Source organism: Trachemys scripta, chromosome 1 (assembly GCF_013100865.1).
Source record: "Trachemys scripta elegans isolate TJP31775 chromosome 1, CAS_Tse_1.0, whole genome shotgun sequence".
Classification (NCBI taxonomy): Eukaryota; Metazoa; Chordata; order Testudines; family Emydidae; genus Trachemys; species Trachemys scripta.
The window spans coordinates 37,865,984-37,883,574 of record NC_048298.1 but is presented as its reverse complement, the minus strand read 5'-3'; the positions used below and the strand labels follow the sequence as shown (position 1 = coordinate 37,883,574).

The 17,591-nt window shown below is 40.5% G+C and overlaps 1 protein-coding gene across 1 annotated transcript in view; it reads left to right on the top strand.

Annotated features, from left to right (window-relative positions):
- The window catches only part of PLXNB2 (plexin B2), a 346,449-nt gene that overhangs the window by 238,570 nt on the left and 90,288 nt on the right, over positions 1-17,591 (top strand). The window contains exons 4-6 of the mRNA XM_034767793.1: positions 12,115-13,234; positions 14,994-15,176; positions 16,407-16,529. Of these exons, the coding sequence (XP_034623684.1) occupies positions 12,115-13,234; positions 14,994-15,176; positions 16,407-16,529 (1,426 nt within the window). The remainder of the gene's footprint in view (positions 1-12,114; positions 13,235-14,993; positions 15,177-16,406; positions 16,530-17,591) is intronic.

Here is a 17,591-nt window from a genome sequence, read left to right as displayed (position 1 = left end):
ATGTATGGCTGTAAATAGAGAGGCCCATACTGAAACTACAGATCCAAACCCTGAAAAGGCCAGTTTCAGAAGCAGAATTAAGGCCCATCCACACCCCAGTTCCTCTCTCCTTCTGAGATAATGAGTGTGTCACTGGGTTGGAAATGTGGGTGTATAATGGTCATACTACATAAGCTGATGATCTGCGCACTTGCCTCGTAACAATGAACAATACAAAAATAAATGTGGATTCTGAAAAGTCCTTTTTGGCATAAGCTATTTGTACCTCAGAAAAGAAAATTTCATATCCAGTAATATGACTACGGTAATTTCTAGAGTCTATTGTCATGGAATAGGGACTGATCACTCCAGCTATTCTAATTGATCTTAAAAGGCATTTGGCGCTGTGAACCCTTAGAGATGCTGGAGTTCTTGCTTTGACTATCTTTAAAAGAGTTGCACAAAAAAAGTCTGACTGGCAATCCACAGTAGAAAAGATGGAATATTTAAAAAAACAAACAAACAAACAAAAAACCAACCACCAAACTGATCGGGGCAGTAATAAACCAGGGAATTTGTTACAGCTCAGTTTTGTGTTGCATAGTTCTGCTGTTGAGAACGTATATACATCTACAAAATTCTGCTGTTCTCTGTTTAGTTGCTGATGTTGCTGGTACACTGTCTGCAGTGGCTCATGACACTGAGTGCCAGCCTCAGAGCAGACTGTCACAAAGCAGGGTGGAAATCCCAAACTAGTTCTATAGTTAGATTTCACCCACTCAGTAGCAAATGTGAACTCCTAAAGCACTATAACATTGTTACAGACACAGTCAGACAATCCCCTTGGGTCATTCCGGTCTATCTTGACGCCTAGGCAAGCTGAACTATGTGATAGATGGTCACTTTACATGGAAAATCGCAATAGTCAGGTGACTCCCAGTTCCAAAGGACCAGTCACTTACTCCAGGTCAGTTGTACTCAGCTCTCAAACCAAAGACAAGGCCTGTAATTAACTAAAGATTTATTAAGTAAGAAAATAAACAAGAGACCCATTTATAAGTTTAAAACAGGAAACATACATACAAATGAGTTTTACTCTTAGATTTAAAAAGTTTTTTAATAAGCAGCTCTATCTGTCCTTGACTCATGCCAAGCAGCATGGGAATCTCTTGCTTATTGTTAGGAATTTTTGCTCCTCAGAGTCCAGACAGTTTAAGACTCTGTTTCTCCATGTCAGGGATTTTATCCCCTTCATCCCAGAATCCAAGCTGATGGGATGAGTTCATGCACAGGCCTCCTCTTTCTGGAGGGATGAGGAATGAAGTCAAGAACGTCTCCGTCCTTTGATGCTACACAATGCCTCGTTTGCCTTCCATGGGCCACCTTGTGTGCAGGATGAGTACTTTGCCTCAATTAGTGGTTCTTTTCCTGGGTGGTGAGTTACACCAGTGGTTTTTAACCAGGGGTCTCTGGGAGCACACAGAGGTCTTCCAGGGGGTACATCAACTCATCAAGATATTTGCCTAGTTTTACAACAGGTACATAAAAAGCACTACAGAAGTCGGTACAAATTAAAATTTCATACAGACAAGGACATTTATACTGCTCTATATACTGTACACTGAAATGTAAATACAATATTTATATTCCAATCAATTTATTTTATAACTATACAGTAAAAATGAGAAAGTAAGCAATTTTTCAGTAATAGTGTTCTGTGACATATTTGTGTTTTTATGTCTGATCTTGTATTTAAAGTGAGGTGACACTAGGGGAACGCAAGACAAATCAAACTCCTGAAAGGGGTACAGTGGTCTGGAAAGGTTGAGAACTACTGAGTTACACAATTACAGAGGATTATAATGCAAACACTCCATATAACTTTATACCATGGAATACGGATATTCCGTATATACTTGTTCATAAGCCAAATATTTTTGATAAAGTGACGCATCAAAGAGCGGGGGTCGGCTTATAAACTGGTCTACACCAAAATTTGATGATTTTCAATGGAATCATTGAATTGAATATCTAATACATTGTCGTTTTGTTTACCTGAAGCGTCTGCAGGCATGGAGCCCCTCAGCTCCCTGTGGCCACGGTTCACTGTTCCCAGCCAGTGGGAGCTGAGGGGCTCCGTGCCTGTGAACGCGCCAGGTAAACAGAACGTCCAGGCCCGCTAGAGGCTTACCTAACGGGCCAGGAGCCAAAGTTTGCCCACCCCTGAAATATAAGGTCAGCTTATGAAAGGGTCATACAGTTTTTGCTACTTTTACCTAACCATCTTGGGGGGGTCGACTTGTAAAGGAATGGGCTAATGAACGAGTATATACGGTAAGTAGGATTAATACATGCAGCATCCTACAAGCATTTCATAAAGGCAAAAATCTAAACATATTATTATAACAGTAATATCTATTTACTAAACCACTGATGAGCCAGGTTAGTTTCCAGTTATGCATTTGTCAGTGTTCAGTGAGGTCCTGGGTCTTTGGCATGTGTTGGCATCTGGTCTTCCAGCATCACAGTTGCAAAGACATCAGGCCACTGGAAATTCTTCAATCAGAGTGCAAAATATTTAACCATGGGTATGTTTCCTGTGTCTTAATTAGTTGATTGCTATAAAAATAAGAGTTCCCTCTGCCCCTTTATTGGCCCAAGTCAGAATTTGGATCTGGATCAGAATTGTAAATACTCTGGAGCTTAGGTGTGTTTGGATGCAGGATTTTGATTTGGGCCAGTCTAATGTAAAAATACATTCATTAGCTTTGAGGTAATGATATAATTATTCATGTGGACTCTGATCCTGCAAACTGCTCCACTCAGACCTTTTAGCTCACACATAACTCTTGTTGACTTCAGTTGGGCTTTACAATCATGTTTATTATAGTAATGCCTCAGGGCCAGCCAGGATATGATGTGTCCCTGCCTCAAAGAGCTTGCAATCTAAATAGATGAGACTGACACAGTCTGGGGAAAGGATATACAACACACGAACAGAGTGAACAATGTGATGGCAGCAGACCGCATATTTGTTCCATTTTGGTTGGGAGGGGTTACTTCTGAGGTGGGGATAAACTAAATGACGAGTGGGGAGGGGAAGGTGTGGAGTGAAACTGAGGTGAGGAGACTGAGCGAGAGGGCTCGGCGCAAACAGCCAATCAGTACAGGGCAGAGAAAGTCCAGACAGAACTGTAGAAAGTTCTCTGAATGTCCAAAGGTCCTTGTTTTGGCTGCTTCTGCCCCTACTAGCTGCAGTCTGTGGCTGGTTTCCCTGAATGCTATGTGGGTCATAGTGCTCCGAGAGGGGGTGAGGAGTTATCCCCAGCACCACTCTGGGTCCATGGGGTTGCTGGAGGGAATGGTGGCCCCAGCTGAGCCCTGTTTTGCCTCTCTCCCACCAGTGTAGCAGTCCCTGCTTTGGCTGCTTCTGCCCCATCAGCTGCAGTCTGTGGAGTCTCAAATGCAAGTGTGTCAGAATCATTGAAGATTAGAGTTGGAAGAGACATCTAGTCCAACCCCCTGTTCAAAGCAGGACTAACACCAACTAAATCATCCCAGCCAGGGCTTTGTCAAGTCAGGCTTTAAAAACCTCTAAGGATGGAGATTCCACCACCTCCCTAGGTAACCCATTCCAGTGCTTCACCACCCTCCTAGTGAAATATTGTTTCCTAATAGCCAACCTAGACCTCCTGCATTGCAACTTGAGACCATTGCTCCTTTTTCTGTCATCTGCCACCACGGAGAACAGGTGAGATCCATCCTCTTTGGAACCCCCCTTCAGGTAGTTGAAGGCTGCTATCAAATCCCCCCTCACTCTTCTCAGCCTTTCCTCATAAGTCATGTGCCCCAGCCCCCCACACTGCTGTTGTTAATGCCCAGATGACAGAGTCTTAAGAAAACTTTAATCTCTTTATGTTCAGATAGCCAAACACTTTTTAAGAATGGGGGGAGGGATAGCTCAGTGGTTTGAGCTTTGGCCTGCTAAACCCAGGATTGTGAGTTGAATCCTTGAGGGAGCCACTTGGGGATCTGGGGCAAAATCAGTACTGGTCCTGCTAGTGAAGGCGGGGGCTGGACTCGATGTCCTTTCGAGGTCTCTTCCAGTTCTAGGAGATGGGGTATCTCCATTAATTAATTATTAAAAATTATTAAGGGGATTCACTTGTGACTGGTAATTAACACGGTCTTGTATCTGACTAGTGCCTCTGTGTGTGAGAGTACTCCTTAGAGTAATTGCCATAGCTATGGGAAACTGGATGAAATTCCCTGTTGTTGTTTTTATGTTTTTGTTTTGTTTTTTTCTTGGAAATTATGGTGAAAAATGTTTTGTGAAAATCCAGAAACATGATTGTTTAGTTTTCTAAGAAAGCGTGACTAGTTCAGTGTCCAAATCACCCTTCTTCTGAACATGTGGGAAATCTATACACAGTTTGAGCATTGTAGGTTAGGTAGCTGCCTCCTTCCCCTCCCGCTCCCCTCCAAAAATCCATAGAAGCTTTCTAGATTGCTTTGTACAAATGCCAAAACATGGGTACCACAGAAATGATTCATGTAGTAAACTTGGTGTGCGACTCATTCATTTAATCTTAATGATCTGATAATAACTTCAGCTTCATGCTTGTTCATTTCTGATTGTAAATAATTTTAAACAATTAAAAGTGCAAGAATGCCAAATTTTATGTGGAACCTAAGTAACTTTGGGACTAAAATTAATGCTGTTCCTCAAAAGATAGAACAAGAGAAACTTGGTAACATTCTTGCAGGAATTTGTGGGATCTCTTTCCTCCCCCTCTCCCTCCCCCCCCCCCAAAAAAATCTGATTTTCATGAATTCATGCCTCCAGACCTTCCCCACACAGTTTGATTCAGAAAGCCCCCCAAACTCAAAATTAAATTCAGTGAACATTTGAGCTTTGGTTTCAGGACAGGAAACCATAATCTTTTGTATGGCTTACCCCAAAACCACATCAGCCCAGGTTTGCAAACGTCCTCTTGAAAGAAAACCTCCAAGTAAATTTTGTGTGTATCAGACTTCATTACCACAGTTTAGTTCAGCAAGGTTACATGGGTTAGCAAAACATTCCACAAATAACCCTGAAGGTAAGTGGCTGGGATTATTCCATCCCTTAAAATGGAAGGGGTAGTGTTTCTGAGACACCATTTTAGAATGGGTGAGGGGCTCAAGACTCATGCAGATACTTTCAGAAATTGATTGGGTAAGGTCAGAGGAAAAGTTGCAAGACACCCTATAGGCACCAATCTATATAAATGCTGCTAGACTTGTTCTTCAGGATAATTACAAGAGAAGCATTAAGGCAATTTGAAAATCCGTGTCTGAGTGTGGATTATGGAAGTTCTAATGTTCTGTCTGTTGAGGACTTGACTGATACTTTCACGTTTTTGGTCTTTCTTAATAAAAGCATATCCACCTTTACCTCGATATAACGCGACCCGATATAACACGAATTCGGATATAACGCGGTAAAGCAATGCTCCGGAGGGGGCGGGGTGCGCACTCCGGTGCATCAAAGCAAGTTCAATATAACACGGTTTCACCTATAACGCGGTAAGATCTTTTGGCTCCTGAGGACAGCGTTATATCAAGGTAGAGGTGTAATTATGTAGTCAGATCATTAAAATTGATCCAATATGAGAGAGAGAGAGAGGGGTGGTGGTTAGCCTTGCCATTTTTAAAAACAGCTTTATCCTAGTAACAATGTGGCTTCCCAAGTACTGTACTTGCCCTCCCCTACACCTGACTTCTGGGATCTCATGTGTTGCTTTGTAAATGGCAACAAGGTGTATATGATCCAGTTACCTTGTCTTTTAAACAATTTGCTTGCTAATATTACAACACCGCCTTTTGTCTCCAAGCATTGCTGGCAGCTGGTGGGGTTGAATATTGACCACCCCTCTCCAACCCCCCCCCCCTTTAAAAAAAAGTTTGGGGCTTTTAACAATGTATGTAAAGTGCTTCGTGGATGGTTTTTATTCTATAATTTATTGCTGCCATATCAGATTCCCCCCCTTATAAAAGAAATGGATTTAAAGTGAATTTTAATTGAATAAGAGTAGCTCCTGCATGGTGTGTGTGTGTTGGGGGTGTGGGGGTGGGGGAGGAGATGGTTTAGAAAAGAAAGTGGTTTTGCAATTCAGTTAATTCTGACTGACAAATTGGACAAGAGTATTTAGCCTCCATTTGGCCCCCATTCTGTAGAGTTCTGTGCTCCCTGAACTCAGTAAGAGTTCTGGGTGTTCATCACCCACCTCACAGGATCAGGCGCTAAGTAAACCGCACTTACTGCATGTCTTTGGGCAAAACAAGTAGGCCCTGATTCAACAAGGAACTTAAAAAACATCTCTAATTTTCAGCATGTGAATAATCCCAGGGGGCTGTATTTAAAATTATTCATGATGGTGCTTGAATGTCTTGAATATTCTTGAAAGATGTCTTGAATATGGTGCTTAATATCTTGCTGAACTGGACCTTAATTTCTCTGCCTCCATTCCCTGTCTGTAAAATGGGCATGATAATATTCCCTTTCCCTTTTCTGTCTTATTTGTTTAGAACATAGTTCCCTACCATGAAGTTTGATCTCTTGCTATGTTATACAGTGACCTAGCGCAATTCGTAGAGTCCAAGGCCAGAAACAACCACTGTGATCATCTAGCCTTACCTCTTGTATAACACATGCCATAGAACTTCCCCAAAAATAATTTCTGGAGCATGTCTTTGAGAAGAACATCCAATCTTGATTTAAAAATTGTCAATGGTGGACAATAGGCAGTCCAAGTCAGTTGAGTCCCGTAGGTGCTGCCATAACACACACAATAAAAGAGAATAAAAGCTAGAAGGATTCTACTATATCAGGCTGAGTTCATGTGAGATGATTACAGCACATCTGATTTTATTTTGTTCACTTTTTGTTAATGTAAGTCTTCAGTTAACGTGCCTGATCAGAACTAAACTTTTAGAAGTGCACTGGGACTTACTTTTGGATCTTTTCCATGGCATTTAATTTTTGTTTACTGTTTTCTTAGAAGAGGAAAAAAATGAAGCCAGTGAATATAAGATGGAATGTTATGCTGCGTGAATGTCTGATATAATCTAGTCCTACTGCTTTGGAAAAAAAAATGAATGCCAAAAAAAAAACTTTATGGCATGTGCACGTTATTTTGGTTAATTTAACTGGAAACTTTTAATTTATAGAATTTAGCGGAACTGCTTTGGAAAAACTTTAATGATTTCTAATAAGACTTAATTTTCTCAAGCATAGTAATTCTTCCTAATACAGATTATAACTATCGTTATCCTGTTATTGATATTTATATCCAAACATATATAGGCCCCAACTGAGATTGGAGCCCTGTTGTGCTAGGTGCTGTACATACATACACAGTAAGAGACATTCCCTGCCCTGAAGAGCTTACAATCTAAATAGACAAGACAGACAAAGGGTGGGAGACAGCAAATATCCCCTCCCCCCCCGGTTACACAAGAGAGGGAAAGTTGTCACTCAGGACGTCTGTGATAGACCTGGGAATTGAACCCACGCTCCTAAATCCCAGTCCAGAGAGCTATAATGAGGCCATACTTCCTCTTGATGAGGCATAGCCCCCTGCTTGGAAGTGTGGTGCCTGTATCGTTAGGGTGACAGCCCCTAACGAGCATCATATAGAGAGAGCAGAGCAGTGATGGGTATTTCTAAACCATTCCCTTTCTAATATCCACATTTCAATTCAATAAATATCCAGCTCTTAAAGGGATAAGTTCTTCTTTAAGTTGTACCTCTGCAAATCCATTGACATAAATGGATTTACATGGGTGTTAACTGAGGGCAGAATTTACCCTAAACTGGCATAAGAAATTGCTGCCGTTTTCCTTAAGGAAAATCCAGTAAGTAAAGTCACGTCTTGACTCCTGTTGCTAAGCTTGAGGGGCAGTATCATTTTTATATACATTGCCTTTCCAGTGGGACAGGAATAAACAAATGAGTCTGAGTTAATCTGCATTCGCTGTGTCCTAAGATTTGTCCTTACATGCTAGATATAGAATTAGATATGATTATTATTTTAGCTATAATTTATAGCAGAGTAAGCCTGCTTCTCTAGCTCATTGCAGATAAGAAGATGGCACAAACAAGGTGACCATATTTTAAAGTGGATGACATGCTATGCTTGTGCTGTTCCATCACTAAAATGTGGGAGGGGAGATGGCTTGTTTGGATTGGAACACTGAATTCCTGGGGAATGGTGGGGAGGTGAGGGGAAAGGAGTCTTCTCCAAATAGCACACAGCTGCTCTGAGGCCTGGAGAGAGGGTAATAGCGCTGTAGAGGAGCACAGGGTTTCATTACACTTTATGGTATGCATCGAAGTCTGCATTCATCAGGAATACGGTATAATTCTGGGACCTTTCCTGGTTGTTCTGGTATATGAGATCACCCTGTTATCAAGAGGCAAGCTGACACTGCCTCTTCTGCTGTTTCATTTACAGTTAACTACTTGATTTGGCCCATGATGGGACCTTTGGAAAATAGGATTGGAGTTAGTCTCTTTCGTTCTGTCTTTTTTATTATTTTGAACTAAACTAGATCTAAAAAAGACAGAATCATTCTACTTAAAGCAATCCTTCCCATTACATCCTTGTCTATGCCTAGAACCATGAAAATACAGAGACTATAAAGATAGATTAGAATTAGTGGATTATTCAAAATGACAATATGAGTCTTGGGCACAGTAAACAGTTTACTGTCTCGGGGAGAGTTCTTCCGTCCCAGCTTGAAAAGTTTCTGCAGATTGGATGTTGACTTTTAGGTTCTGCTCTTCAGTGCAAATGATGATTCAGGCAATTCCCTTTCACCTCCCACCATGGAGTTTGCTATTGCTGCCAACTTTAACTTCTGTTTTGGCACAGGGATATGGTTCTTTTTTTCAGTTCCTTACTCGGCTTTAGCACTTCATGTGGCTTGTACCCTCCCACAAGGCATTCCCCTGTTAGATTACTTTTTGTTTTAAATTATTTCTCTTTTCTGGTGACCCATTTCCTTTCACAGCCCCAGGTCTTTCAAATTTGACTTGAGATCCCTTATAGTTTTCCAAGTCCTTTCCTCATCAGGCAGGCACTAGACAGTCACACAACTAACTTTTCAAAGGAAGAGTTACTGGTTCATATTTGTTTGCCAGATTTCTGTCTGCATATAATCTACCCCCCACCCTTATACCTACATGTCCGGGCATGCATGCTTTCCTTCCCCACCATCAGAATTTAACTTTTGCAAGTCTGCAAAATGTTCCATGTTTGGGAAGCCAGCCTGAGTGTCATAGATAAAAGCACACAGTAGCTTAGCTCTCACAGGGCATTAATATAATTTCAATCAATCAGCTGGTCTATTTAAAAGTTCAAATGCAATTAGCTTCTGAAATAGAAGTTTCAAGAGAATTCTAAAAAGAAATTTACATAGTTAAGACAAACTATATACTATTAAAATTTGATATTTTATTTAAAGAAACAAAGTTGAGTGTTAAGACTATGACACACATCAGTAATCACAGGAAAATTTAAAAGTTAAGGCTTATTCTGCACACCAGCTGACACTCCTAAAAGTACAGCAACTTCCATTAAAACGTGAAAGTCCTGATCAAAAGTTCAGTGAAGGCAAAGGGTTTTGGATCAGTCCCTTAATGAGTATAGGGGTAATGATGTGTTATTGGCCAACTAGCAAGATTTGAAGTTAGAGTCCACTTCATGGTTTCAGCATGCCCTTTTTCTCTTCATCCACGCAACCCACACAAAGTTGCCAACTCTTATTTTTTTGTTAATATTACGATATTTTGTGGTTTTCCTTAAATATTCTGGAGACCTAATTTATGTGAGAAATGTCAGATTTCATTTTTAGTGTCTTGCCCTCATGATTGTGAAGAAAAGATTGAAAATGTAAGCACTAAGGGCTCGCAAACAAGCAGGCAAATATAAGAATACAGGTATTTTTTAAAGACACTCATGACTTTCTAGGGCCTGATTCTCGATTTCTGAGTGCTTGAGCTTCACAGTACTGCCCTCACACTCCCATTTGCTCTGCCAGTGTCCCCCATACATCTCTTCCAGATTTACATACCCTCCTTGTGTTTGGCTTTCTGCTCTTCCTGCTAAATTGGGGGTGGGGGGGGGACGACGACTGACATATAAGCACTAGGGTCTTGTCTGTGCAAACTGTCACCAACTACCTACATCAGTTTTTAATTCATGCTTTTTGTGTTGGTACAAGGCTCTGTGTGGCCAGTCTCTTGTTTTGGATTAAGAATGCCTTAAATTCCTTTTTTCGCCCTTTTTAAAGCCATTAAGGCAAATCAAAATAAAAATCACATACAGACTGGCACTTTAATAAACAGAAGTGTGAATTCAAACCATTTTTTTAATTTTGGTGGCATCTTGTATGTAGATTGGCGCCAAAATCACCCAGAGCGATTCTCCCTGATTAACCTTCTGTGGGTCCCATAATACTTCCCAGTCCCTCCCTACCTGCTGTAGAGATCCCCACCCCCTTCCTGCCTCTGTGCTGGGCTTCAACACTGCCTAAGTGTAATCTGTCATTCTGCTTTCCTGCTGAATTTGTGTGCTGTGATAAGCAATGGAGTATAGGCTGTCCCTGAAACACCTCAGGCTCCATTGTAGCTGTAGTGTGCTTGAATTCATTGAGCAGGCAGATAGGCTGATGGCTAGGTTCCAGTGTGCATACAAATAGCTGGTTCCCAAGTCACTGTTAAGGCAGGAATGGGTTGCAAGAGCAGGGTTGCAAGCAGGTGGACTGGGGAAAGGGAGACAGAGTAAGAGGGGTTTAAAAAAAAAAAAAAAAAAACACACACACACAACCCTCCGACATTCCCTCCCCCAGCAGGCCATCTTAAGAAAGGTAGCTTGGCTTTTGGCTTCCAGGAGCGCTGCACCCTAGGAGTTGCTGTAACAAATATCTAGCTCTCAAAGTTATTGGAAGATAAGCTGGACATATCTACAGAGCATTTGCTTTTCATGCAGTTAGGAATGAATAAAACTAGCTCTTGAAAATCTAGTTCTGAAAAGAGATACATACTTGTTGCTCTTTGACAACGGTAATAATATGAAGATATCACGCAGGCAGAATTGGGTCCCAAATAACTGTTTACTGTTTACAAACAAGCAAAGCCTAACTGTTTAGATACCGGTAGTCTGGATGGTTTCTAGAACCTACAACACAGTGCACACCACTAGAGGGCTCACAAACTACTTAACAAGATACTGTCTAATTTCTATATGCTGAAACACCAATCTACTTTACTGAAAATTAATGAAGCTAATGGATTAGTTTTTTCCCAAGCAATTTAGCATGATTGCTATAACTTTTAATCCATTAGAAGGATTTCCTGGCATGACCGCGATTGTTGCTCTTTGGATTAATGCAGGTATTCCAGTTCTCTTTCCTTTCCTTCTCCAACTCACCAGCTCCTCAACTAACAAATGTCTGGAAGGGCATCACGGAATCAATAAAATCCAGTAGCTTTCAGTGTGAACATTTTAGCTAGAAAGATCATTGCTAATATGTAATGGAAAAAATTAAATCCTTTGTGTTATACTGCATTTAGAGTTACTGGATATGTAAAAAGATTGATCCTTTTTTATACTTTCAGAGAAATTGCCATATGATTTTTAGCTGGCAGGCACTTAAACTTTCAGAAAGCTCCCATAATTCTGCTGTTTAATAACTCTGAATTCTTAAGTTTTGTATTTGTTTAGATTTTGATCTAAATTAAACCCCACACCAAACAGCATCTATCTGAAGCTCTTGGCTTATGTTCACAAGCCAGTAAAAGGACATACAGAACATAAAACCTTCCAAAGCATCGTCACTTCTCCTTCCTCCCACCCTATCGCACATCCTGACTTCATTGATGGCCTTTGGATTACCAGTCATTTCTGTGACCATACTCACTCACCTTCATATTTTCCCACAAGACAATTGACCTCATTTGACACTTCAGAAAACCCCAGTAATTCTCAGAGGTTTGGTTATAAATCAATATTTTTAAAGCTAAGATTACTAAAGTTAGGTTAAACTTTATTTTCCCGATGTCTTACATTTTCTCTCTTTCCCTTTTAGGTATTACATAGAAATGGCTTTATGGATCTGGACATTGAGCATTTTGAGCTGTTTTTGTGTCAGCTGTGGATCCAAGGTTAAGAAACTGCATTTTGAAAGTCCCACAGAGTTAAACCACCTTACAGTGAATAATGATACCGGGACTGTCTATTTAGGAGCAGTAAATTACCTGCATCAACTTACAAAAGACCTGAAGAAACAGATATCTGTGGAAACGGGTCCAAAAGACGATCACAAAAAGTGCACTCCTCCCATTGAAAATCAGTGCAGTGAAGCAAAATTGACTGACAATTTCAACAAGTTACTTTTGCTGGATAAACTAGAAAGAGAAATTGTTGTGTGTGGGAGCCTTTTTAAGGGAATCTGTGCTATCAGAGAGCTGGAGAACATTACAAATATAACCTATTATGTTGATAGCGGTGGGGAAAAGTCCTTTGTGGCAAGCAACGATGAGACTGTATCAACTGTGGGACTAATCACCTCCCTGAATAAAAAACGACTGCTCTTTGTTGGAAAAGGGAATGGACCAAATGATAATGGGATAATAATTAGCACTAGGCAGCTTTACAGTGAGGATGGGAAAGACATTTTTGAAACCTATACAGACTCTACAGCTATTAAGTCAGTATATCACTCCTCAAACACGCAGCAGTTTGTGGCGGTCTTTGAATATGATCAATATGTTTATTTTATCTTTAATCAGCAGGAGAAACAGCCCCTTAAAAATCGAACACTAATTGCACGTCTGTGCAAAAATGATCCCCACTACTATTCTTACTTTGAAATGGACTTAGGCTGTCCAGATGATGATGGCACATATGACCACTGTCATTCTGCCTATGTCACTACCCCAGGAGAAAAGTTGGCTGAGAGCATAGCCCAACCGGGACAGGAGAATAGTAGTGTCCCATCAGGTGACAAAGTGCTTCTTGCGCTCTTCAGCAAATTCAACAAAGACAATGGCTCTCTCAAATCAGCCATGTGTATGTTTTCCTTGAGACACCTCAATGAAAAGATGGAAGAATGTCGGGAGGAATGCTACACTAAACCAGATAAAAAAAAAGAGTTTTATAAACCCTTTTTAGCAGAAGGATCAGAACCGTGTGGATCACATCCAGAGGTAATGTGAACCTCAACTGTAGGCTCTGTCTAAGACTTACTGTGATGGGAAATGAAATCTAATAAAGCATCTGATACTGGGTAGCTGTTTGATATATTGGGCAAAGGCATAATCAGATCATGGGACTGGAAGTTGAAGTTTGATTAAAATCAAATTGGAAATGAGATGCAATTTTTAAAGAGATTAGACATTGGAATAGCTCACCAAAGAGAAGTGGTAAAGCCATTATCACTTGGAGCCTTTAAACTGATGTTGGATGTTTTCCTGAAAGGTCCATTCTAATTCAGTCACAAGCTATTGCGCTCAACAAAGTTATTTTATGCAGTACGGAAGTATTACTTCCGATGTAGAAACTATTGGGTGAAATTCCATAGCTGGTGTAATGCACAAGATCAGGCTATAGATGATCATAGTGAATATAAATATATGGAGATATACCTATCTCATAGAACTGGAAGGGACCTTGAAAGGTCATCTGAGTCCAGCCCCCTGCCTTCACTAGCAGGACCAAGTACTGATTTTGCCCCAGATTCCTAAGTGGCCCCCTCAAGGATTAAACTCACAATCCTAGGTTTAGCAGGCCAATGTTCAAACCACTGAGCTATCCCTCTCCTCCCATCTAACCTTAAAATCCATGAATCTGTGAATTTTCAAATGCTATTTAAAAACCTTGAGACTGTTTTTTTTGGGTGGTCTAGCATTTTTAATGTTGTTTTTCAACTGGACTCTAATTTTTGAGTGTAAGGAGGTCTGCATATTTTTTCTGCCCAGGCCATGACTACCATGTTTTGGCCCCAAATATTTCCATAAAATGGTGGTCACCCTTTACTTTCAGAGCCTGTCAATAACACTGCTTCACTGTCTGGAGAGACTTCAATCTAGCTAGCCAAAATATTCCCTTCCTCCTTTCCCCCTGCTCTTGCGGTTTAGGGTGATGCCTCTGTGACACTCCCAGCTTTGTTTGCTTAGGAAGCAAAAAAGATCATCTGAGTTGAGGTATTGATTATTGTGGTGTCTGAATTTGTGAGAATGAAATTTTGGAATTTTGCATGGTGATCAGGACTTGGCATCACTTAAGGAGGGGAAGGAGTGGATTAAAGATTAAAAGGTGACTATCTGGCAACCTTGTGATACCAGATTAAGTAGGAAGGCTAATGTGTGAACAGTCAGAGAGGAAAAAACATCCTTCTTCTAGAGGTAGTCTCTCCAGGTCAGGGTTAAAGTGCATTGGCAGGATGATGTGGGGAAGCTTGCACAGCATCTGCCTATACTGTACCTCTTCTGCCAACAGCACTAAGTTGACAAACCAAAATCTGGTTTAAATATATCATTTTATAGTGTGAACAGATCAGTCACATTTTTAAATGGCGGGTATTTTTGGTTCAAAAAATACCTAAAGCCTATTTATTTTATTGTACAAACTGGTTAGTTTTTAATATCTTTTTATATCTTCTTAAGGAAATAGGAACAAAGGTTTGGTTTGGTTTTTTTCAATCTGAAACGGCTCCTACAAAGTGGGATGTATTGGACCAGTTGTAATTATCAATCTGCTTTGCTGTTGTCCTGAGGAGAAGAGCTATGCTTCTGCTTTTCTTCCTGTCACTCCATGTCCTTCAAATAAGATACAGAAACAGCGACAATTCTCAACTAATCATCCTTGTATAGGGTAATATTGTGATGATAGTGTTGCATTGTGCTCTGAGTTAGGAGTTACTGATCTGAATGTTTAACATCATTCTATATCTCCATTCATTATTAGGGTGCAAGCAAAAATTTCCTTTGTGGTTCTGAACACTTACCATACCCTTTGGGAAGCACAAAAAACATTGTTGGGAAGCCGCTGTTACAGAAAGAGGGGATGAATCTAACAGCAGTTACCGTGACAGTGGAAAATGGGCATACGGTGGCATTTTTAGGAACTTCGCTTGGTAGAATTCTTAAGGTAATGTTTCCGACTTTTAAAGGACTAGAACACATTTAAAATGTTTCAAGTTGTGGCAGTAGCATGTTTAAAGACAATTAGCTTTTAAAAGGTAAAGCAGAGTTTCAGGTGTAGATTCTTTCTGCACTTCCCTTTCTTAATTTTAAAGAGTACATAGGCTATTTCTGAATTACTTCTCCAGCTCCTGCAATGTACTGTTTAATTTAGTATCACACATATGACATCATTTAAAGTAGTGGAAAAAAGAAGAAAAAATAACTGTTAGAAAACACAAACAGCACTAGGCGCTCTAACAATTAAACATACAATTACAAATTATAACCACCCTACATCACACACACAAAAACTTGTACAAACAATGAATGAACTAGTCCTGCCAATCAAATCAAATCAAAGCAGGAAACTTTTAATTCTTCCTACCACTCCGCATAGATACACCTTCAGCTTTCCCCCAAAGTCCTGCCAAATGCATAGCTTTTGCAGAATGCACAGAAAGGTCATCAGGTTTTGGCTATTTCAGACTGCATTCATTCATAAGACATTAGTAAGGGCAATAAATAGTGTGCCTACCACATATATTTAATTAGCACTTTGTATGGTGAGCACAGCAAAGATCTTTAGTCTTATCTCCATTCAAGGCCAGTTACTTTAAGAACAGTTCTTATGACTGTAATTCTCCATTCTCATCCTATAATAATCTGCCCCTCCAGTGACTGTAGAAATCTGAAAGGCAATATGAGGGCTATAGACAAGGCTCTTGTAAATTGTGACTGTAGGTTGTTGGGTTTGGGGTGAGGGGTGAGCCTTCATTTCTACATATAGCGTTATGGATCATCTTAACTTAGGAAGCCCTGCAAAATTATTTTGCTTGAATGTTAATGGATAACCACATATATCATATAGTTTGAAATTCGGAGCAAACTCCATTGGATAATATAAGAGTAAATAACCAACATGAACGAAGGCATGAAGTAGAGACTCTATTAAGTTGACTGGTCTAAATAATATAAGTTGGTTAAAAAATCAATACAAGTGTGAAATACATAGAATGGAGGGAGGTTTCTTTTCATGCCTCATGATCTGTTTACTGTTTTTGAAATAGATTTCGTTAAATTAGAATGTTTTCCCCAAACACACACATTTGAGAGACACAAGTAAACACAGGATTTTCATTAAAAGTAAATCAAAATAATAAATAGCAGCATTAAGCACCCGTCTTTCATTAAACAGGTGTTCCTGAGGACTCCTGCAAATGAATACAGCTCTGTTCCCATTGAAATAGACAAACCTGTAAAGAATGACCTTGTCCTTGATGCTACCCAAGAGAACCTGTACGTGATGACCACAACCAAGGTACAGTATCTTACTTTTGGAGAAGGTGTCTATAAAACTTGAGGTGTGCGACTATATCTGAAAAGATCCTTATAATTCACAATTATTTTCATGAGCCTTCACATTTGGTATGATTTCGGCTACCTCTCCATTTATGTCTATATACGTGCCTTTACAGCTAACGAGGGCACAGTTAGTAGCCAACAAATGAAAAATGTGTTTCAGGGCATAAGGCAGAGCAGAGAGAAGGTGGCTACTGTCTGCTCCTTCTTTTGCCTGCTTCAGCTTCTCTTTACTTTGCATTCATGCCAGCAGGGAGGAGCAGCTGGGCAAGTGGAAGGTGGGTGACTGTAAAACCAAGGACAGTGGGTGTAAATCAAATGCCTGGTGTTGACGGTTCTCATGATTTTAATGGTGAGTCTCGGGATATTTGGTCTCAAAGTCCCAACTGCTGGAGTCAAAAGAGAATGCAAGAATATTAGTTTTCACTTAAAAAAAAAAAAAAAAGGTTTCTGGTCCTCAAGGTACAGAGAAAAGCTTGAAAACGTGAAGCAAGGGCACCCTAAAGCCTGAAAAACAAAACAGTAAATTAAAAAACACCCAGATGATTATTTTTTTAATTACTTTCAGAGGCCAGATGCATGTTTTTAGAACAGTTGAAGGTGGCAATACCCCAAATGTTCCAGGAGTCCCTGTACTGCTTGGGGCACAAGGAATCCAGTCAGCAGTAGAGGAGCTGCCTCTATTATAGAGGGAACAGTCAGTTCCAAGTTAAGGGATTCCCCCCGTCTTGTCTGGCAGGGTGGCGCTCCGTCAGAGAGAAGGGAGAACCAGTAGGGGGCAGGAAGGGATGCCAAATTTCTGGCAGCTCCTTCACAGCACCTGGCTACTAGAATCATAGAACATTAGGGTTGGAAGAGACCTCAGTAGGTCATCTAGTCCAATCCCCTACTCAAAGCAGGGCCAACACCAACTAAATCATCCTACCTGCTTCCCCTTTCCCCCCACTTCTCTTGGTGGTTGTTGGAGCAGCCAGCCTGGGAGCAACAGATGTTGGTTCACCTGTACAGGCAGGGGAAGCCA